We start from the raw sequence: 25,670 nt of genomic DNA, 5'->3' as shown, positions 1-25,670 counted from the left end.
ACTCAACAAGTCATTGATGAATGAAAAAAAATATAGGGGTCCCAAGTTAGACCCCTGCGGTACGCCAGAGGATGCAGTGTAAGATCTAAATCCATTGTATTTGACGTAAGTTCTATTTCATATATAACTCACAATAAAATTAATAAGACAATCTGACTTTTACGATCTGTTGACGAACTTATATCATGATATTCAATATTAAAAACTAATTAATTAGTAATTAAATATTAATCTTTATAGTATTAATACAATTTTAAATATGAAATGACTAATTAAATTAAAGTAAAATAATTTTTAAAACTATAAAGTTATTTGATATAATTAAATTTAAATATTCTAATATTAGTTTATTGAAATATTCAAATACTATAAACTAATTTTTGCATGATCGGTGTGTGATTGGCCTGATCTATGCGTGATAGGTACGTGATTGTTCATGATTGGCGCATGATCGGTGCGTGATTATGCGTAATTGATGCGTGATCGGTGCGTGATTGAATAATAGAATCATTGGGATTTGCTTATATTATTTGGAGTACACACTTTTATAAGATTCAGATATTAGAGAACCTTAATCTGAGAAGATTAAAAAATATGTTTTGAAATATGTCATTCGAATATACAGGTCGATATATTATATCAAAACAGTAGTGGCAAATATGTTGTTTATTGTTTTTTCTATAATTTTTGTGTATATTATACTACTGGTCAATCTAATTTTATTCTTTAAAAAATACTTTATATTTTAAATCAAAATTATATATTATATGTTATACTCTATAGCCTTTCAGTTCTTTCTCTGAATTTAAATGGATTATTTACTAACGGTCTTTTGACTCAGATTTAATCATTATAAATTCCTTTAAAAATTATAGTTGATTTATGTAAGGTCAATTCAGTCAATGTCAAGATAATACTGTATAAAACAACAATAGTAAATTATTATTTTAACATTTCACATTTAAAAAAAGAGTTATGGATAAAATCTTTAACGTTTTAAAAAGTTACTATAACAGTAACCTCTACTGTATATATTTTCCGGAACAATTATTGTTATACCTTATTTCCTACTGAATTTTTTTACATGGAAAAATTTTGGATAGAAAACATTAGTCTGATAAATAATTCATATCGGAATTGTGGCATTTGAACGAGTAAACGGCGTCTCGGAAGATAAAAATGACCACACGTACGCTAATCTGTCCCTTGTATGCAACGTACGGAGGCTCTGAAAAATGGCCGGGATCAGATTCAGTTGTTTATGAAAGAGTAATCCAGATTTATGGATATATTTTGATCAAGTCGCGTGGACATTCTCTCTAGATATTGTCCTTAAACCATATTAAGATCTCTTGTGTATATTACTTTTTCTCATAAAAAAATATAATTTTTATAATTGTTTTTAAACTTTATGAAATTTATATATTTTTAATAATGAAAAACATGAAATAGCATACTCCCAAGATATTTCCTTAAACCAGTTTAACATTCTCTGCGTACATTCCTTTTACAGAAAAAAAATAAATAATTTATAATTATCCTTAAAAAAAATTAAGATCCCCTGTGAATATTCATTCTGTTTTTTACTAAAAAAATTACGAAATTCATGTATATTTTTTCTAATAAAAAACCTGAAATGTTAATATGTTAAATAATTGTGTTCCAACGTTCCAATTTAATGTAACGTGTATGCAAACAGTCAAGTGAATAAAATTGTTAATAAAATCAACGGAATGTCATTGTGTGCGCCACTGAAACTTTGTTTTATGTATTGCAATTTGTTTCTCGCCGTTAGGATTCTGATTTTGAAATAGCTTTCTTATATCCTTCCCATACTGATGCGGTAGCGAGAAGAAACTCAATAAAGAAAATATTTCTAACCAGATTCTTAGTATAAATAAAACTTCAATTTCGTTGTTATTGGGAATGCCGAAGTAATTTCGACGAAAATACTGGCTATATTTTAATATAATTTTATTGATCCACTGATATTACTTTTTTATTACTGTTAATATCCATTAATAATTTGTTTTTAATGAGAACAGCATATTTCCTAATAAAGTATAAAATTTTTCAACAGTTAAGTTGTGAAAACCCCTTGAAATTAATAATTGTCCAAGCGCATTAATAAACTACTTCTGACATCCGAAACGTCGCCGGAAATGAGAAATTATATCCTAAATGTGCATTTTTTGTTCCAGGCGGTTACTATATAATCGAGCGCAAACAACTGAAACTTCAAATTGTTGTTCTGAACACAAACTTAATGAAGAAAAATGACAACAACGATGATGCTGCCGCCAAACAATGGGATTGGCTTGAAAAAGTGCTGAACAAGTTTCAGCGCAACGAAGAAACGGTGAGTTTCGATTTTCCATCTAGCCTGTTTCTAGTTTGCTAATAGGATTTCGCTAAATTGTTTAATCAAATACATCCACTTTATTTACGTTGTAAATATACAAATATTTATCTCTATTAATTATAATACGTTTGTGTTTATGCATAATGTATATTTTACTATATTTGTTTTAAACGAATTTTTATTTTAAATAAAGATAGATCGTTAAATAATGTTGAAAGATCAAATTCATTTTTTACTTTTAAATAAAGTTCTTTGAACTCATATTCATTATTTTCCTTTACGGCTCCATTAATAAAATATGTTACAAAATGCGGCGGTACTTAGATTAAAATAAGGCAAAGAACAATAATAAAAAAGCGGAAATTCTCCCTGAGAGACTTTAAAATGTAAAATGTACAGAATGTTTCTTGTGTTTCATTTATTATGTTATACATGAGTCATTATTGGAATCTTTGTATTTAATTTAAAATTGTGCGTATATATTGCCCGTAAAACATATATTTGACATTTGGATATATCCACTTAAATAATCAATTTCGTGATGTCGGTTTTTATTCATGTTTCCTTTATAGGTTTTTTCCACTTTACGTCAAAACAAACGTAAGATAATAGCTTCTTATTACTCTTGGTTATTTATTTTCAGGACGATTTAAATAATAACGAACACATTTCATTTCAGAGTGCGTGTTGAATATGTTCCATTTTTAGTCGACTCCCTTAATATAAGTTACGCGTTTGAAAAGAGCTAAAACGAATTCAATTTTTGCATGTTATTCGAGCTAATTGAGTGCTCAGTACTCTGCAAATTATATTTTACATATGGTTCCCGTTTTCTGGCAAATCTAAAAAGTAAATACATAGCTTGGGTAAAACTACAACCAAATAAACCTTTCAAGGGAATGTTTTCCTCCATTTGTAATTCAGTGCTTGTATTTTCTATTTAATTAAACGTTCCTTTCCGGCGTGGTTCATGCCATTACATCCTTAATACGTTTAAGCTTGCGTGTTAGCATTTATTTTTGCGTGAAAGTAATTTTCTAAAATAATAATAGTACGAAGAAGGAAATTATTGCACATTTGCTCCTTTGGTAAACGTAGCATAAACGTAATTCGTGGAATGTGATATGAAAAGTAACCGCCTCGGTGAACATTAGACAATACGGCAGTAAATAATAATTTTGTAAAGACGTTAACAATTTGTGCGACGTAAATTGAAAATAAGCCCCCGATAACAATATATCTTCCGGATAAACATTTGATTAATGTAAAATCGATGGTCGATTTTTTGTTTACTTACGGTCCGAGTTTGTGTGTGCGAGGTATTTAAAGACAGATAGAAAGTTTCACACTGGAAGTAACCTTTTCTCGTGCAGGCCACTTATCATCGCCGCAAAGTTAGCTTGCGAGTCTCTATTCGTCATCAAGGAGGGAAAACATTATGTGTCGTTGCCCCGGGCGTTACAGTAATGCCCTTCACACCCGTCTTTTTTTCCACTTGACGGAAATAATTTACGTTGTTTTTATAACTGGCGGGTTTTTACGGCGGTTTTATGAATATTGGCACTGAAATTAATGTCGAGATTTTCGATAAGAATTATTACTTTTTTGCACAGTTTGTTGCCCGTCTTTAAGTACACTCATTGTTTTTCGCCAAAGCAAATCGCATGCCGTAAACTTAAAAGGACCATACAATTGAAATTCTCAATTGAAATTGGAAATATCGCGAACACAGTGATACATCCAACTCCGAGCATTCAACCGTACGTAATAGATTCCATTGTTTGGTGGCTTTGGATGCAGGAACGCCGGCAAATGAACGACATGGCACGAAACAAAAGGCCCAATGCGGTGTATAATGCATTAAAATGACATCCGGGCTTGTAGACGTGCTTCACACCATTCTACACCTCCGACAGTGATTCGTATCGTCTCGCCACCGTGCCAAAAGGGATGCGCAATTGGTTTTATACCAGATGTACTGTCTAATAAGCCGATTGGCACTACTTCAGGTGCTGGTGTTCATACAATTAAACCAGACGACGTTATTCTAAACTCGTGGGTGCCATTTCAAGGGGTGACGTGTTGGAATATAGGGAAAACGTGTTGCAGGGAAGGCTAATCAATGTTCGAAGAACAAACTAATTTAAATTGACGCTGTTTGTTTATTAATAAACTAAACAACCACTAACACAACTTGTAGTTGATAAACAACAGTGTGTCAGTTCAAAGTCTTCTTGGGCATGAAATCTATCAAAAAATTGAACATGTGCGGCATTTTAAGTCACAAAATAAACAGATAATGCTGCGGCTAATTAGCTTCCACAGAGAAATTTGAGGTTTATTAGTCGACGTTTGACATATAGAGATTTTATCTTATACGGAAAATTTAATTAACCTCATATATCACTTTCCACATTATACACCGAGCTCGGTAGTGGTGTTGATTGTCAATCAGAGTCTATATTTATTCATGGCCCTTTTGATTTTATCGATTCCGTCATGTGTGACGTTTTAATTGCCATATAGTGCACATAAATTTATAATAGAGTTTGCGATTGTCTTTTTTAGAAATTAGCCTGATTGAAATCGGTCATTGAAACCAATTGTTTCAGCTTTATTTGTAATTATGGGATCGTAAACATTCATTTTATACACATTATGAATGCACACATATTTCAGTTGTGGCAATTTATCCGGTGTTGCGCAATCTCAGTCAAAATTCAGTTGAATAAAATAATAAACAATCAATTGCAGCGTATGTGTGTATCAATCAACGCATTCAGATGAGCTCAAAAGATTCTATGGAAAAGTTAGTTACACACTTTGAACAACATGAAAGCTTTACGCAATACGTAACAGAAGTAATTACCATTAGTTGTGAAGTTTGAAGTTGAATTACCGGCCATATGGTAACTTTATATGTTATTCATTAGGTAAGATAAAGCATTCCGGCAGAGTTATGAGTGTTTAGGGAAGCGTGCAGTTTAATGACTTCGTTATGCACTAAACATTCACAAAAACAATTAAATAAACTGGTCATTTGAACTTTGCAGAGATAACGCCATCATTAATTTTCATTTGCCGAAGAGTTCCGCCGCTCCAAGTCGCTGCATTATGCTGAAAGCAATCGCTGAAGATTGATTCGTTGAAAGGATTTTCGCTGATGTTGCAAATGCGCGTAACAAATGCTTTATATATAATATAATATAATGTGTTTGTTGGCAGTTAGTCGTAAAACGTGTCCCAGTTTTTTTACTCTTAACGTGTTTGTCTTAGTGACTTCATAAGCTGCCACAAACAGCAATAGGTTATCAATTGTTTCTAAACAACAACACGTGTAAACTAAAACTTAGTTTAATAATAATAATATAAGGTATAATAAAGTGTTACTAAAGTTACTTCTTCTTTCCTTTTTTACCCTTCTTGCCTTTTTTTGCAGCTTTCTTCTTTTTAAGTATTGGAGGATCTGGTTCTATTTCATAAGTGAATGTGAACGCGTAGTTTGGAAGACACAGATATCTAATCAAAGGTAAATTTCTCAAATACAATTTACTAAAGAACATCATTAATTCTCGGGCCTCGACATGATTAAACAGTTTCACATTTGACGGTGCATACTAAAATTTAGAAAACATAGACTATATTGTTTAAATGGAGTAGTCCAATTGTACTTACATGTAAGCAATGACAAAAGCACATATTTTTAAAATAGGTGTAAACATCCACAGCATGCACTTCAGGGTGATGACTTAAAAACTGATGAACGCAATAGAAAAGTGACATAATGGCTCCAGATTGATCCAAACTGAATTTATTCTTTTTGCAAAATTTATAAACGTTCATCATCAATTCTATAAACATTGCTCTTCCTATGCCTTTTAAATAATTCGGTGTTGAGTTTTCTTAAAAAAAAAAATAACTTTTAGTAATTCAAATCCTTTAAATTTTCCTGAAATTCCTTAAAGTTTTAGTTTATTTGATCTTCTGTTGAAGTTATTCTTTAAAAGAATGAAATCAACGTCATAAAATGATTTGGAAAAAGTAAGGTAACTATTTGAATATTAATTTGAAACCTTCATGTTTCGTACTTATTAGATTTATTGCATAAACTTTAAGAGTAATCTATTCTTCTACAAAATTATTTTGACAAAAAAATAAAATTAGGAACAAAGTGTATGTCACAAGAGATGAGGTAAACTTTGATGAACTTTCATTGCTTATTATAATTATTTAAGTGATCAAAGTTGAACTTTCACATTAAATAAAATATTTAACATGTTAAAAAGTTGCCATAATAATGGCCATTATTGTATATACGTACTGATTTCGGTTTTGACATCGTTTTTGTTCTTCAATTCCATTAACATTCGCATTTTGTCCTCATTAGCGAAATACCATGTTGCAATTTTGGGCGGACGCGGCTTTACTCCCGACGGTTCAAAGGCAATCAGAGTGTTTTCCTCTTTTTCGGCTGAATTGAACCACATTGAATGACGCTGCTTGAGTAATTCATCCTCCTCTTCTACGTGCTCTTCAAAATCGACTAGAGTTACCACGAATTTACTGAGACGAGTTTCGCACTTATTTTCATGTTCGATGAGCGATTGGGTGATCAGCGGAGACAAACTAATCTTACCCATTGTGAAGTGTTTTTGTCATATAACGATTTGAATTTGATAAGATTGTCAAGCAATTGTGACAAGTTGCGTGGCGTAATTACACATTATTGTCGGGTAAAACTGGTTGGGATAAATTTTTTAGTGGTTGAAAGTTGGAAATTAATTACACCGTATTCGCAACTTCCACATTGATACAAAGTTCCGGGGCTCGCGTTCTGCGCCGTGATTGTGGAGCACATATGGAAAATCTCGAATTCGTTGAATTTTTAATTAAAAGCACTTAATGTAAAGCCAGCGTTTACAATGTCGCGTTTAATTTATGTATTTCTAAGTTGTTGAAGTTTCTTGCGGATAGTAATATTCGTGGGGAGCTGAGTGCATTGAAATTTTATGGAGTAATATACACCACAATGATGCTGACTCTCAATTCTCCGCGGTGCAGTGTTTCCGCTGCGACAGGCTGTACGAACATTTCTGCGAAACTTATAACAGTATTAAACCAAAATTATAGACGAAGGAAAGGGAAAAGTCCAAATAATGGCCCCCTAAAGAAGTTGACAAAGGTATCGGATATATTTACAAGGGAAAAGAAAAGATATAACTCAACAAATACGCACTTTTCCTCACTTTATTGTCTAAGACACTTTATAACATTTTAACAATGTCACATTTTTCACCAATACTTAAATTTCTTTTTGTCAAAGGCATTCACACAATTCTATATTTCAGAATATACAATTTCGTGGCAATACTTTGGACCAATTCCGTTCAGTGTAGTTTGCTAGGCATTTAACCTTTAGAGTGATATAAATTCACGTTCCGTGCATAGTAAGTCGGAATTTTGTTTTATGGCAATTGCAGTTATTTGTTCAAATTCCATTACAAAATATAATAAAATGTAAAACCAGATTCTATATTAATAAACTTACTTACTTATAAAAGTTTACAATTAATTTTAAGTGAAAATAAACCAGATCTGATATAGAAGTTGTTAAAAGTTGGATCTCCCACGTCTGTAGTTAACCTTAATTAATTGAAAACTTTAACTTCCTACCTATTTATAGCCTAACTATTAATGAAGATTTAATAATGGGAGTTCTAACATTTCTGGAGCCGTGGATTCAAACTACAAAGATTTTGAATTGTCATAGATTTATTATTCAAGAAATCTTCCAGCGCAAACAGCTAATTAATTTGTAAAAGATATTTAATTGGTTTCTTCTCAGAGTGAAAAAACAGGTAATATTAAAGCGATTCAATTATTTAATACCATAGGAGCACACCTTAATATGAATTTATCTTATTATTAGATTTGCCGTTCCGAGGCTTCTGATAAAATTATTACACCCACACAACTGTTCTCAATGGATTTAAGAATCCGTAGCAGTTACAAATTGTTCATGTTATCATTTCGAAAGATATGCACCTAATATATATTTAAAGCGTTTTTAGGACTCTAATTTATTTATGATATCATTTATTGCATACATTTTAAAATGCACTACAATGTTTGATTGAGAATTAAATTTTAAAAACAAAGGTTTGTTGCTCTTGTGAAATGTCCCAAATTTGAGATATTTAAATGTCCTTGTTTCGTAATTTTCATTTGCCGTGATTATAGTCACAAAGCAGTGTCCACTAAAGCCATTAAAGCACATTTGTTTTTAGAGAACCGGATATAATTACATTATTTACTAAAAAAACATTTGTAATTTAGTGTGTAGCCTGTTGTTACTTTATACTGGACAATGATTTTTATTCATAGAAGTAAAACCAAAAAATGTTTGACTCTTTTATGAAACTAATAAAGTTTTGTTATGCAAACTACTATTACCTGTTTTAATTAAAATTCAGATTATCACTGTTTACAAACGTAAACTTTAATTTATTAGAGTGGACGTTACAACTTTTTGGTTATATAATTTACATTCATTTGCTTGCCGAAAATAAACCCTCGCCGAGTTTATGACGTTTTCGCTTTATTTCAACGTTTTTAACATTCCCTAAGAATCTGGAATCTCTTATCTTGTCCATAAAATTTCGAAGTTATTTGAGTCAGGCAAATGGAGAGTTTTATTTATTTTTTTTTCCGTAAATAAGGATTGTTATCGGCAAATTTATATTATTGAGTTTATAACTTTCCGCTGGTTCAAATGTCCAACTGCATAAATTTTAAATTTCATTAAAAAATGTTTTGACAAGACAAGAATATTAGGTTGTGTCTGAAAACGTGGTGCACACCCACACGGACTGTAATTATCAGATGTTGCAACGTGTACTCCATTAAACATGGTCGCATTCTGTGTCGGGATAGCCACAAAATAGGATAAGTTTTTTTAATTAAATAATTGGTAGCCTTCGACGGAGCCTACGTGTCGGGAATATGCCGAATCTATAATCAACCATTGATTGAAGTCGAACGTCGAAACGGGGAGTGTACCGGTGTGCAAAAATGTGCCGTTCCCGTTTAAATACCATCGAACAGACCGCGCCAATCCGGACGACCGCTAACCATGTCTGGCAGCAAAGTAATAATGGGAATTCGGGCAGGGCAAAAGTGACACACAGTAAAACTTTACGGCCTGCTAATAAAGAGCGCGATATATAACTAAATGTAGCACATGGACAAGGAACGTTTTCAGGGGACTTTTACTATTGCGACGGTTTAATAAGGTTTATGATTCCCGCGGGACCCTTCAATTAATTTAAAGCCGTTTTCATGGCATGATCGTAATCAATTGCCTGGGCACATTATGTACCAGATTAGTTAGGCATTTAAAATATGGAATCAATATCAAAGCCGGTCGCCATAAAATTTTACTCATTAGCGCCTTCCAGTTCACATGCATACCGAGGCCGTCACAAAATGAAAATCTGTTACATAATTTTTTTATAATAATAACTGTGTTTGCATAAATTAATGCAATACAAAATGTGCATACACATTCAATTATAAACATAAAAATTCTTAACAAACAATAATTAAATTACACAAATGTATACTTTCTAATTTCACCATTAAACTTTTTAAAATTATCATAATGCTCTTTATTATTTGGTAATTTATTATGTATTTGTAAACCCCTTATAAAATAAACTTTTGTTTCAATATCGAGCTTTAGAAGATTTAATATACAAATCCTCTTGTCCTCTTGTATGTATCAAATTTTGCTTTGAAATATTCTCTATAATATAAGGAATATTATAGAGAATATTCATTATTCATTAAATTTATTTACCATATTTTGTTATTCACTTACGTTCGGAACCTTTTTTGTTCTGTAATGTACTTTTGAAATCTATTTGTTTATATGTCACATCATTTCTTAGCTGTTTATATGACTTTCAATATTTTCAATTCTTAGTAAAAATAGCTTTTTTATACCTTATACATCTTTCTTTAATAGTTTTTAATAGTCCTTCATTGACCCACTTATTCTCAACAAATTTAGCAGAAATATTCTTAGTTTTTATATCGCACATTTTATTTGGATTGTTAACAATACTAAATTTATGCATAAATATTTATATTCGTTACTAAGTTGTTCCAATTTTCATCCAACAATCTCATTTTAAATATTTGCTTATAGTAAATGTAAGCAAATTATGTGAATATGATAAATGAACTTTGTTTCTGTAATTTTAAAGTAATTTATTCATAATAATTTATTATAAAAAAACTTTTTTGCCCACCTGATTACTTGAAGGAAGATCACACAAAAGATTGCGGTGACACTAATTTGTACATTAATTAATTGCGATGTAACAATGCATCGATCTTTTTGACGTAATTGTTGTATTTGTATTGTCCCAAAAACTTATTACCAACTCCCTGAAATTCTCTCAAGTGAACTGCGTTTAAACATTCATTAAATACATTCTTGTTGAACAATGGTTTTAGAAACCATTCGAAATACACACTTGACTCAAACTTTTTGGTAATATCTGTAATTTATTTTTCAGGAAGCAAATACTTATTGAATACGCTACTTAAATTACAAAGAATTTCAATTAGCCATTTTTCTTCTGTTTACACAGTTTATATTACATAATTATATAAAATATCAAGATTTAACAACTACACTACTTCTTACTCATTCTATCCCAAATTATTATTCATTTAATTTTTAATTTTATTTTATTTACTGTTGAAAAATATAAGTGAATAACAAAGGTAACTGAAAATCAACAAAAACATCTGTACAGTTTTTTTCTTCCAATCGAAACAAACTGTCGGATGTGAAATTTATATACCTTTCTTTAACAAACAAAATGTTTATTTTACTATAATCACCTATTCATAAATAGATAAGTTTAAATATTCTTGGAAATGTTTTTTTTCTAATATATTAGTGTCTCACCATTATATTGCCATAATATTTTGATCACTTTTATAAAGAATATATTTACTGCATTTTATGATTACATCCAGTTTATGAAAAAAATATTTTAGCATGCAAATGAGAAAGCACTTTCTTAAAATGTAATAAAATTTAATATTTTAATCAGTATAAATTGCATTTACTAAATTATGTATGGCCCTTTTTTGCATAAGGCGTTATGATATTACTTTATAATTTTAATTATATACATTCTTGCATAAGTTTTTCACGCAAGGTATACAAACTTATTGCTAAAAAGTCCCCTCAACAAAAAAAAAATAAAACTTACTTTTTAATGCATTTTCAAAAATGACAAATAGGCAAACGTTATCCTTTGATCCACTACATTAATTTTTCAGCACATATTATAATTTGCGTTAAATAATTACGTTATATGAAAGCATAGTAAAACTATGATTACATCAGCTAAATGGTTGAAATATTATAATTCAAAACATTTTGCAATTAGTTTTTGGCATAAATTGCGATTAATATAAAATAGATTTAATATTGGAGCACACAATCCAATTTGTGATATGAAAGCTTTTACTATAATTAAATTTATTACTTACTTCAGACGTGATATTACATGTAATATTTGAAATTTATTAATCTCCTAATTAATTTTATTGATTTTGGCTTACAGACTAGCATAAAATTAATTACAATCAACCGTTTTTAATAATTTCTTACGAGCATAAATATATGTGATCATTTAACAATACAAATCTAATAACAAAAAAATGTTGTTGACGGCAAATAAACCCTACACCTACACGATTATACATATTTAACATGCTTTAATGCGAGAACGCAGACATTTTAAGGGATGATTAATAGAGACAAGCTCTACAGCAACATTAGCAATTTACACAGTCGACGAGTATTAATTCATTGTAATATTTTTGCGCAAAATATCCGCGTGATCATCGTTAACTGTCCGGGCGTGTCACATAAAACGGGGCGTAAGTGTGAATAGAAAAATTGAGGATAATTAAAATTTTGCGGAAGAGTAATAAACGATGCGGTTTATAGAAGGTTTAATTAGACACTTTAAATCACCGGTGTGTTACGCCATTGCTAGCCTGTAAATAAATTCAGACGCTTTGACAAAATGTATCATTGTCAGCAAATGTCCGTGTTAATCTTCAAGACAAATAATGCGCTGCCCCATCCCCATTTCCTATTTTTATTCTGCACCGGTGTACTGTGAACCGGTGAAAAATTTTAAAAGGTGCTGTTTTTGTTAATTTTACATTGTTATTGTTTGTGGGAGACATGTTTATCATCAATTTAACAAATATCATAAACAATTATAACTATTTTCGATGAAATTAATTTGCCACTGGGTTTTTTCCTAAATATTAATTGACGTCCATTAAACTGGACAATTAGTATGCAAATGTGTAACTGAATTTCTGCAAAATAAATTATTAATAAATTAAATTATTCATTTATGACTAATACTATAATTTATGGAGGGCCATAATTTTATTATTAATGTCAATCGAACAAGCTTTTAAATTTTATTCCACCCAACTAGTTATATTGAGGTGATTTTGTTAATTACTCTGACATTGTGCCATAGACCACAATAGCCTGAAAACTGAAATATCATTATTTTGACAAAAGGAATATCAAAACAAATTTTATGTATATACAGGGCATGTAATATACGTCAATATTGATGCGTTATTAATAATTATATTATTGTATTAATTGTAACTTGCGCATGAATGTTTCCCAATTATCTTTGCATCGTAAATAAGTTAGAGAATTAAGTAAATGTAAAGCCGGATGATGAACGTTAATTAATTCCATTTGCGTACTTTCTATCATCGGGAATCCGAAAATCAAGTGCCGGCTTGTTTTATTAATTTATTTACATTTAAGTAAGCACTAACTGACGGGCCAGCCATTCGCCCATCCGCGAGCGTTATTTAATTAAAAACTTGATAAGAATATTTATATTGTACGAAAGCGCTTGATGGGCAGCGAAAAACAGATGCTCACTCTGGTTCCTGATGAGAATTTGTTATTACGTTCAAATCTCTTGCAGTCCCTCCCGAATTACTTTTTTATTGAATTTGGCTATACTTTGGTAACGCAATTTTTCTTCACGAAATTGCGTTATAATTGATAGTACCCTTATTCAGCGAATTTAAATACATAATTAGGTGCCATAAATTTACACGGAGGATCTTATTAAATTTGCAAATTGGAAAACGTCGCTTGTATCATTCTTAATAACCGGAAAATTACGGACAACGACCCAATTGTCAATGAACGATTGTATTTCGGCGGTTTATAAGAAGACCGGAATGAGTGTGTAACAAAATCTTGACGGTAAAACCCGTAACATAATCCCGTTATAAAAGAGTTTTCCTGGCAGATAATTGTCCATCACAACTTAAGTCCATATCTAATAACAGATATTGGGCGCCAAGTGTTCAAGGGTTGGTCGATGAAGGGCACGTCCAGCGACTCTTCATCCGTGGGGGGTCAAGTATGTCACGAGGGCCTTTCAATCCCTTTAAATGTCCACTACACTAACTCATTTCTTGTTGCTGCTTCGGCCGCTACTTATAATTCCTCTCGTCCTGAAACCCCCGGTCCTCAGCTTAACGACGTAACTTAGTTTCAAGTAGACTAAATTTTAACTTGGCCAGAAATTTATGACCATTACGAGTTTTGTGCGACTGCTTAACTAATATTGCCGGCCGTTTCTAACACTAAAATTGCCCCTAATGCCCTCTGCCATTGTTTCAATTACCGAAACTCGATACTTGAGTTATGTCGTTAAGCATTGTACATAAATAATCGATTTAATTGTTCGGTGATTGCGATTCATTTAAGCAATTAGTGAGATTTGTCATTTAAATAATTAAAACATGTACGTGTTTTTAGTGAGGTCATTACTAGATTCGAAATTAATCTTGACCAGCACAAACTCAACTTTGCTGTTAAGTTCCTAAACTCCGAATCTCCTAATTACTGAATATACGGACGTAATAATTTCTAAACCGTTAAACAATGACGGGGAATGATACAAAGGTGGGGTGAAAAAGCCCCGTCTGATTAAGTACGTCTTGCAACCCGGGTATTAACTTTGCACCGAAAATTATATTATCCACTGTGCAGTTCTCGTCCTTATTAAGTCATTAATACTGCACTAGCACGTAGTTTCTTGACTAATTTATAAGGAATGATCGCTGCTGCAATACCGACACAACTTCTAGGTAGACAAATTTCAAATAACACTCCTCTCCCGACCGCAAATTCAGGATAAGGGAAAGTTACATGACTGAGACGACTTTGTCGAGTTCCCGGAGCCGAAATTACGCATGCACTCAAGACAATGGCATGTTACTGCGAACTATTGCGAGCTACTGTTCAATCGATTGTTAAATAATGTTAAATGATGGCTGACCTTAATTGTCGCCCAAAATTGGAATCTATTTTTGCAACGTAAACGGGGTCACCTAAATTTTCGGCAAGATAATGCCGTCCGTGGCTTTCAATATTAATGATAATATAGACATCACGCCCGTGAAATAAACATTCGGTTCTAAAAATACGGCGGCGTTAATAAGTTTTAGTTATCCAAGGATAATAGAATTTTAACGAGCCAGGCCAAAATAAATTTAATCAAGCGAGTGACTGCGATTTAATAATTATAATTCACGGTGTCACATATGGTTATATTAATGTCGTACAAATAAAACGTCCACGAGACAAAATAAAATAATCAATAGCACGTTGGCGTGCTTTACCAGAAATGTACAAATACAATCAGGGCGTATGTTAATTGAATTACTCGCTGGAAATTATTCAATAACATAATTTTCTTTGTTGACATAATTACAGGTTGTGTTTTTTTGTTTACAATGTTCTTTGAAATTAAATTAAAAATATGCAGTTGTGGTAAATATTTATTGAAATGAAAATGTTCAAATGCACATAATGAAATCGATTTTTTTAATCTAATAAAACGAAGAGCTCCGTATAAATTCTTCTCCTATTCGATAAATGGAATTTAGCGCGGTATAAAACAGGTTTAAGAATTTTATTCTTATTAATCTAATAAGTTTTAATTCTCTTTTAACTGGATTTCCACACTTTTCCGTTGATTCTTTAAATTGCTTTCCTTTGGCTAAAATCAACCAAACTTCATTATAGATTTTACCCTTTCTTAGCTTTAGATCTGACCTAATTCTCCTCTTACAAAAACTGATTCTTATAAATTTCAAGGATTATTCGCCGAGACTGTATTTATTACCAACAATATATCTTTATATATGAGGGCATGAAGTTTCGAATATCCGCACAGAATAAGAAGTGTTTAAGAAGACAAAGTTACTACATTTGGTGCCAAATACCAGTGCAGTTTATGAGGCTATTTATTATTTTTGTTTTGCTCTTTTAAATTGGAACTAAGCGTACATGATTAAAGCTTTAACCGATGGCCTAAGTGTAGATTAATTTGAGACAAGCATGCAAAACAACGTGAGGGTTCGTATTCTATAATTCGTTCGTATAACAAATCAGTTAAAATAAAAGGGAGTGAAAGAAAAATAAGAGCCACATAACGGCGCCCGAGAAGAATTGTGTTAGAGCGCGAACAATGTGACTAAAGAAACAATAACATTTGAGCTCGACGTACCGACCGTATAAAATGATCGTTGGGATGATAAACATAATAAAACGTGTATTGAGGAAAATTTCCACGGCGCATACACTGGCCGCATCAGACGTATATTCTTACTTTTTATATACCTGAACATATATGTGAATGGCTTTAGTAGAAATACATGCCATTTTGAAACATTTTTATTGTGCTCCGAGCACTCCATTAGATTAAATTTTGTGGTTTCGGGTACAGTTTAATACAACGCTCGGTTTATATTGGTGATTAAATTTTATGAAGAGGTATTGAAAAGCCAGTCAAGTTGCTCCGCATTTGTTTTGACTAAACTTTTGTAATTTCTTAAGTAACAGACCAACAGTCAATGGCTGCGAGAAATAATATTCGCTGCAGCAAAAACCGAAGTTCGAGATTAAAACCGCCACACCGACGGAAAAAAATAATTTATCAAATCAACGGCGAAAGGTAATTGCATCCGGGTCAAAAATTACTTTTCTTGCGCCGCATTTTGATCCAATGAATACACAATTTAACGTCCGTAATTGGATTTACATATAAATTCGTGGAAAGTTGGTTATCTCATAATAGATCACGTTTAAATGCATTGTGGTTCCTCGTTTGATCCAGTCCAAATTCGTTCATTTCACATTTTGGGAGGCGTTAAGGAATTGGAAGGGCTTCAATTTCCGCCCGCTGATTGCATTTCAATTTTGTCGCCTGTTTTTTTTTTTTATTCTACTACCGGGCACGAAATTATAATAGGGTAGGCGGCACGGCAGTTTTAATGAGTGCTGTAATGAGACTTATTATTCGAAAATGTGCGGGCTGTGTTGTTTTCATTTTACTTATACATTTTTCTGTCGCACTTGCAATTTACGCGGCACGGTCAGACCTGTTCGTATCCGCGGATTATTCACTATAATGACATCTTTTCGAAACGAATGCGATCCCATTTAAAATTATGCTGTGAAAATGGTGGCGTGGAAGTACACCGCAAATATGGTCTTGTTTACATTTTGTGTTACGCCTGAAACCACTGATACGCAATTAATTTAAAGAAGTTTTCGCAGTCCTGTGTACTCATGTATATATTTTCCAATACAGGCTGCATTTGATTCCATCAAAGACATTTTTATAAACAAATATCTGGAAAGGATATTAGACATCTGCCACACACAAACATTCTCAGTTGAAAATAAAGATGAGAGATAGTTTAAAGATGATCAAAGCTTTGATTATTGTCCGCCTTAACGTTGGTTCATAGTCCTGGGGGAACCTAAGAAGCACTTATCCGCCTTTACTGTGACTCAATACAGGAACAATTCGTTTACTTTGAAATTCAGAAATGCATCTTTATCCCCGTTTTTTAACCATATCATGATTTTTTTTAATAAATGTCTAACTAAACCCACTAATAAACAATTATATTGCCGTATTGTTATTATCAAACATACTGCATAACTGACAATAATGTGGATATTTAAATGTACACTGTTATCCAGACAAATGAAAGATTTTTTACCCATGAGCTATAGTGTATGTTTTGCTTTTTTTAAAATGCAAACTCTTACTTTATAACTACATTTAACATAAAAAATATAAACAAATTATTGAAAACCTAGGTAAATAATGATCTGACACTTACGGCTTGAGAACCGATAAAAAATTAATTCAAAACCAATATCCAATATTTTATTAAACAATAGAATTGGTTTGGAACTTTTCTGGCAGCGACAAATGTTTTATGACCGAGAAAAGTACCAGGTTTCCGAATGGATAAGTATTTCCCGACTGCCAATTTTACTTATTTATTCAAGAGCTGAAACTGATAATAAATTCCCGCGGGAATTTACAAACACATCGACCAATCGCCTCCAGACTTTTGTTACGTTTTAAGGCCGTATTTTGACATTATACGGGCACTCTGTCGTGCGCTTCGGGGTTTATTTATGCTAACACAGGAAATAAAGTTTTAATTGCGAAAATAATGGGGAAGCCGGAAGAAATTGTATTTAATGCACCGCAATACCGCAATAATCTGATCGAGAAAACGGGGAAATTAAGGCGGTGTTATCTTTTATAAATTGATGGACAGTTTAAATACGCTTTGCTGAATTTGTATCAAAGAAAGTTGAATGGGTTCCAGAGAGACGACACAGATAATGATAAATCAATAGATGATTCTTGCATAAAGTAAGTAAAGTCATATTTTAACTCAGGTTCATTACGCTCCATTGGCCGTTTGAACTTCATTGTGGTAGCTTGTAAACAAAACGAAGTAAAGAGATATTTACAATACCCCGATTAAATTTACATTACGATATTCAAGAGCTACATTGTACAAATTTACCAACTTTAAATTATAAACACATAAACATTAATTATAAACACATTTTTGTAAGTTTTCTATGTATAATTTAATTAAGTCTACATAATTGTGCTCCATAAAATACTTTAAATTACCTGAATATTTGACTATGTGTAAAGATTAAACTCCTGTAATCCTCAACAGGAATTTTTTATTTATCGAAACTTTGCCCCTCGAGTTTACTTTTGCTTATTAGCAGTCGCAATTGCTGGTAAAGGGTGGAACTCGTTTAAAAATTTATCAACCTGAATGGCAGTAAATTAAATAAAGCACCTGCAAGTCGTGCTGTATATTCAATCGATTATAAAATTCTCAGGGGATACACTCGAAAACACCCGGTATTTCCCGTCCTTTGTTGAATGCAAATAGAATTTAAAATTTGTGGTTTCACCGTTTTCTTCTTCCATTCATTCGATGGTCGTTTATTCTTCCTGGATTTTAATCAATATAATTTATTGACAAAAACGATTTTAATACACAATTTTAGAAAAAACACATGTAACAATATAAATCGAATTTAATTAGCTTTTTTATTTGCAGGATATACCAAATGGCTCAAAATTAACATAATCCGAAAATAAGCGACTAAAAAGTCGTTAAATTATTGTCATTGTCAAAATAGTCATATAACATTTCAATTGATTACAATAGAAAAATAATATCTAAAAAATATTTTATCGATACAAAAAGTCGTAAAGGTAATAGTATGTGCACATAAATGTTTTCATTAAAATGTCTATTAGTTTGATGTACATTTTACATCAATTTTCAAATTAAATAGGTATTAAAAAGTTATAACATACAATTATGGCAAGTTAAATCTATAATATTCAGTGATCAATCTCCAATTTATAATATTGCATTCTTTTAAAACATGTTCAATTTATATTCAATTCAAGCGTAAATTTATCATTGTTGGATTAAATTTAATTACATTTAAAACAGTATTTGCGATCATGCTTGCACGAACTAAATAAATGTTTTGTTAACACAAAATGAAATATGCAAATTCATTCATACTGTACAAGTAAACATTTTGTGTATGTTAATCACACGAACTCCTACATATTTGCGGATATACACGTTTATTAAAATTGTATTAATTTAATTATGTCCGAAATGATATGTTCATTTGTGCTAAAATAGCCAAATATCATACGAAATAATAATACCGAATTATTGCTTCTTTTGTTGTCCGGTGAATTTAAATGCAACTGAATTAATAACTACCCCTTTGTTGAACTATATGAAAATGAATTCCCTGCACCACTTGTTTGCTTTATATTACGGATTATCAAAAATATTATTCATTGTAGTGTATATTTGTTTTTATTTGGGCTTTATATTTACTGTCACACAGTGACATAAATTAATAAATGTGAATTTACCTCAGTCTTATTTATCAAAACGCTTTCTTGCAACTGTTCAACAACGCTCTAACTTTGTACAATTTTAAAAGTTAATGGCAATTAACCAAAAAAAAAAAAGTTGTTCCAAGGATTTTCATAATTTCTCAAAGTCCTCCCGTTTGTAATATATAATGTCAAAAAAGTTATTAATTCATAAAATACAGAAATCCCACTCGGTAGATGCACAAAGCTCCGTAATTATTTTGTGTTTCTTCAGACTACACCTACCCTACATTTCTAACGAGCTCGAACTTTTCATCCTTTTTTAGCTTTTAAGCTCACTATATTATTAATAACGCACGGATTTCCTTTTGACCTTTTTTTCACGAACTTTCAGAATCGTAGTTTTAAGTAAACTACAACTTATTAAAAATTTAATAAGTTACTCTCACAAAACTTCTGCATTACTAAAAGGGTTTCTTTGCCTATTTTATCACTGATTTTTTACAAATGAAATAAGATTAAGCAAATTCTATTTATTAGAATCATAAAGTAATATTTTTAACAGTAGAGATTCAATGCTGTATCTATAATATTATTAATTCTGTTATTGTTGTATCTACTATTCAACTGGTCAATCCAATTTTATCCTTTAAAAAAATATGTGCTTTTTTATTTTTCAATTAACAAAATTATAGAATCTTTTTTCCTTTATGCTTTCTGGGTAAGATACGTCTGACACACTAAAGAAAAACCCTGGTGTCTACCAAAAATATACAATTTTGACTTGCTTAAGATCATATTCATTTCATAGAACAGTGGAAAGGAGTCTTTTTAGTGAAGAGTCTAAATTTAATTTATAAAAAATGATAATTCTGCTTCTGTTAAATATCCTTGGCACAAAACTATTACAAAAACTGATTTATATACAAGGACATATTAAAGAACAATTTCCATCCATATATAGAAAGAACTGATGCCCTTAACAAATGTGTTTCAACATGAAAACAATCCCATACATAATTCCAAAATTATGACGGTTTGGTCAAAAAAACAATCATCGATGTTTTGTCTTGTCCGCCCCGATCTCCAGACATCAATCCTATGGGAAACATGGGGAATACGTTTATAACCAAATTCGACGTAAAATTTTACAAACTTAAATGAACTCATCACAAAAACTCAAGAAGCTTAAAGGTGTATACTTGTCGTATATTGGAAAAATTGTCAAATCTATGCCTCGAAGATAAGCCAAAAATATAAACAAAAAGGATATTATACAAATATATATTAATGTAAAATTAAATAACACAAATCAGTAAAAATCACTTTTATAATTAAATTAATTTATGTCCAGCTCAATATGTTACATTTTATACAATATAATAAGAGTATTTTTTATAATATTGTATTAAACAACAATAGTAAATTCATAGTTCACATTAAGTAAAATAGTTATGGCAAAAATATTTAAAATTTAAGAAGTTGCTGCCTGATTTTAAACTGCAAAAAATATGAAAATAAAATAAAAAAGTTGGCAAAGGCGTGTTTGGACATCATATCCATTAAATATTTATCATAAAATTCCTTAATCCGAGGAGAGGAGTTTAATTGAAAACATGTAGACGAAAATAAGACAAGAATTTAAATTAAAGTGCAACTATCCCGACTTATTTTAATAAAATATTCGCCTGAGCCGCTGCACATTGAAAAAGTGAAAAACTCCGTAACCATGGAAAATTAAATTTATCAGGGACCTATCCCCCCTTTGTGTAACATCTAAAATATTTTCTGAGAAAGCCGTCGTAATTCAAAATATCCGTCTGCAGCGGCGGTAATTAAGTACAAAAGTGATTAAGTTTTATCCGAAATGAAAAATGTCCATGGAAAGGTGCATTTGGGTAATTTAAAACATTACCCACATAGTGTTAAATTTCATTTCGCCGACCTCGCCAACTGTAACTTTTCACGGTTGTTCTTTCTGGCGAATTTTCTGTTAGCTTAAAATATTTAGGTCGCTCCACTCAATGATACTTACGGCATTCTTTCCAACGTGAAGCGGACGGCTTCACGCTTGTTGAACTATATTCGTCCGTTTCGTATTAATTTGCGGTTTTTATTTCGTATGCCACCCTACCTTGATAATACAATATATTAATTTTCGCGGATTAACCGTAAAATTTTGTCGTTTTATTCAAGGCATAATCGCATTATTTGAATGTAATTCCACTAGTTAAATTTTCCGATGAACTTTACGTAGTCAATTAGGCGGCAATTCAACTTTAAATGGACAAAAGTTTGCTTGACTTTTCGAATTTTATATAAAATAATCGTCGACGACATTATATTATTATTATTTTATGTAGTTCTCCAAAGTTTTATACCAAATATTGATTAACGAATTAAAATTACATCAGAAATTTAATGGGATCGTAACAAAAAGGATATTTCAAAAGTTCCCCGCACCGCATTCAATAATTTGGCCAATAATTATTTAAATCGTGTTTTTCCATTCCGAAATGGCTGATACGCACAATGTCTGTTACATTTGCATATTGTTCAATAGGCTGAACTAATTTTAAATGTATGTAAATGCATTACGTACACCAAATGTGCACTACTGTGAGTAAATCAGTAGATTAGGCTTATAATTTACTTAAAAAACTGCACCGAACAATTTTGTGTGTACCGAAGTTGACTTGCATCAACTACATATGTATATACAGTGTATTGATTGTTAATAAAATAACAAACAATTTATCTGCAAAACGCAAAACATTCCATTAAATGAAATACATTTCAGTATCACACAAAAAACAATAATTGATAATAAATATTATGATGCTACCTGTGTTTTACATTTAAATGTTTGGTTTACATAAAATGAAACACTTGTATTAAAACGGGAGTATATTAATTTCATTTAGTAATAAATAGCCGATTAAAATTGCACGTGAATAAATAATGATAATGCCTGAATTTATTAATTTTTACGCGGATTTTAAACAATATTCGTTTCGCAATGGAATTAATCACGTTTTAAAAATTATCATTTTTCTAAACGTTTTATGGTCATTTATATTTATTTGTGAAAGATTACTAAATTATAAATTTAATTTACATACTGCTCATTTATATAAACATTTTACAGTATTTAATACTCTATATTTTAAATATATATGTATTCCATTAATTAACTAGTTGAAAAATCTATGTTTAACACTTATATTTTTTAATATAGTTTTTGGCTATGTTGTTAATTAATTTAATTATTTTACCAACATTTATAATGAACAATAAGTACATGTTTATGTTGCAACTAAAAGGATACTTGTGTAATGAAATTATCTCGTTGAATCATTTATAATTAAATGGAGAGTCGCATTACATATTTAAGCTAAAAGTGACAGATATACAGTGTGCCTTCTAACGTATGAGTCCAAATAAAAATGCTTATTAAATATTACTTCTTTCAAAACTTTTTGAATTTAACATGTTCATTTACACTTTTGTGGAGATATTTTGTAAGAATTTGGCGAGTGTAATTTCTTTGCGAGACAAAATCGAAAAGTGGAATTATGAAACTGATAACAGCAAATAAATTGGTCCATTCTCTTATAATATAGTATTTAGACGCGGAGCTGAATTGAAGTGACAGGACTGTCTACTGGTTAAATCCTGAAAAAGTAATTCATACTATAAAACAGGTTCTGTGAAATGACAAATTGGACATTGAGAAAATCCAGACAAATCCCCTAATGTCTTACACGAACTTACATAAAAATAACTATGGAAAAGTCTTTATGGCTCTGCAGCGTCTCAATCGATAACGCTTGTTAAAAAGTTCCGTCGCATATCTTATAACGTGCATTATTATAACAGTTTTCAACAGTGATCGAATTTTAATTGCGTCAGATAATTTCATATTCCCTTCAACTGGAATTACACAATTTTAGATAAAATCCTCTACAATGCATAAAAATTTTACTGTCGCCACGGTAATTTAATTTTCTTCTAAGAAACATTATGCAAGTTGCGACTTTTGTTGCTGATTTCGGTAACAAATGAGAGCAATTAATTTGACAAGTGCCACAGTACGAAAAATCAGCTCCAGTTAAAAACAAACGCCGCGATAATTGCTCAATGTCACTCCTGGATGAAAAGAATAACGCGGACGAATTTAATTTGATCACCGGCAACGTCAATGTTAAACTAAATTTCCGTGAAATGCAAGGCAGTCAGTACACGAGCAACGAACAAGTTATAATACAGTTATTTCAATTTTAACAAGGCTGATTCTCTAATATTGCTCTGTAAGTTTAAAAGTTTCCGCGAACTACTTTACTTCCATCGCTAATCATTCGTTTTTCCATGTTGCTCTGGTATTCGACTTAACCGAAAATTGTTCCTGTTTACAAAACGACTTCTTGATTAAATTAAGCAATAAATATCGCGTATACTTATTACCAGTTTAAACAAATTTTAAATTCCATATAATAAATGCAACAAAATCAACTTTTTTAAAATTCATATTTTTAGATGGCTCCAATTTTTTCTCAGGATTTCAATTAGCTTCAAATTTTCAACTATGGTTTTTTTTCAAGCTTGGATCCGAGGTATAATATAATAATAATAATTGTTCATTTGTCTAATGAATTATTTATCTATTTTCTAGTCAGAAATCTATACTTGCTCTAATTATTTTCCAAATACTTCAAAAAAATCACTAACAATATTTTTGTATATTTCATTGTGATGCTGAAATACAAAATTCAATAATCATTACCATATGTATAATTATAATTATATACGTCGAAATGGCAAACATTAATAAATTGTTTATTTATTTCAATGCCAATATACCCAATTATATTTCTAAACAATCAGAAATAATCTTTGATTTTTCATCACCTCAGCAAATATTTGAGGCATTAATTCAATAAGATGTCTGCATTTCCCAGTGGGAATAGAATTATGACCTCTTGAAACCTCATTAAACAACTCGTTGATATTTTAAATTATTGATTTTCCAATTTCAATTTTTACTAATCTAAAAAAAGTTCTTGAAAGTTCTCAATAGAGTGTCATCAAGTCTACTTGAAACTCATTAACCAGACTATTTTATCATCTTTTACTGAATCTTCTAAAATTACCGTTTTTTAATAATTTATTTATTAATTTTTTGACTTCTGTAAATTATGTTTTTTATACTTTATACATAATATTTTTATTTAGTTGTTTTCAAGTAATTTATAATTAGTAAACGTATTTGCTTCATTACAGTAGCAACTTAGTTAGATATGAACACTTTTTGTATTAAAAAAGTAAGTAAACATTCCTTAAAACCTCCATAGCACTTGTTAATCAATTTCCAGTTTCATAATAACCAGATCGCCCCTAATTGAACCACGCATCGAGTTACAAAAATCGTTCGTTATGCAAATACTTCAGGTAAAAATAATTTAATTTTATTGGAGCCGTTAAAGTTGTAAATAATGCAAATACGGGGAATACATTACATGTTTGTAAAGTGTAATTAGTTGATTAAGGCTAGGCATTAGTCCTGGGTTGAGTGTATTTTAATTACACATAAAATCTGAAATAAGCCCGAATTACAGGATAAATTATCAAGTGCCGGTGTGAGGATAAGGTTTCAACGCTATGTGCACCATTTTTTATATGTGTCGTTTATATATGCATATGTTGCATATGTAAATGCATCTTTTGAATATTCAATATTACGCTTTTGATAAAAAACGCAACCTGAAAACCGACCCAATACTTCAAAGGCACGTCAAAGGTTCACGTTTAAATTGGTGTTTATTATAATTATGTTCGTAAGATGAATTTTACGTGTACCAAAAATTTGAAAAAGCACGAATTAATTTCGTATACGACCGAATAAATATGTATTTTGCTGCTGTAAAATATATACCACATATCTG

At 30.9% G+C, this 25,670-nt stretch overlaps 2 protein-coding genes across 2 annotated transcripts in view; one reads left to right on the top strand and one right to left on the bottom strand.

Annotated features, from left to right (window-relative positions):
• Positions 1–25,670, top strand: part of LOC109599987 (acid sphingomyelinase-like phosphodiesterase 3b) — a 181,262-nt gene that overhangs the window by 124,443 nt on the left and 31,149 nt on the right. The window contains exon 5 of the mRNA XM_049965430.1: positions 2,202–2,359. Coding sequence (XP_049821387.1) covers positions 2,202–2,359 — 158 coding nt within the window. The remainder of the gene's footprint in view (positions 1–2,201; positions 2,360–25,670) is intronic.
• On the bottom strand, positions 5,701–7,039 carry LOC109597416 (cilia- and flagella-associated protein 119-like). The gene is made up of 3 exons (XM_020013090.2): positions 6,684–7,039; positions 6,038–6,264; positions 5,701–5,979 (listed from the first exon to the last, which is right to left on the bottom strand). Exons 1-3 carry the CDS (start codon positions 7,000–7,002, stop codon positions 5,758–5,760), a joined length of 768 nt encoding a protein of 255 aa, XP_019868649.2. The 5' UTR covers positions 7,003–7,039; the 3' UTR covers positions 5,701–5,757.

Source organism: Aethina tumida, chromosome 3 (genome assembly GCF_024364675.1).
Source record: "Aethina tumida isolate Nest 87 chromosome 3, icAetTumi1.1, whole genome shotgun sequence".
NCBI lineage: Eukaryota > Metazoa > Arthropoda > Insecta > Coleoptera > Nitidulidae > Aethina > Aethina tumida.
Note: the sequence above shows the minus strand (reverse complement) of the source record. Positions and strands in the feature narration are given on the sequence as shown.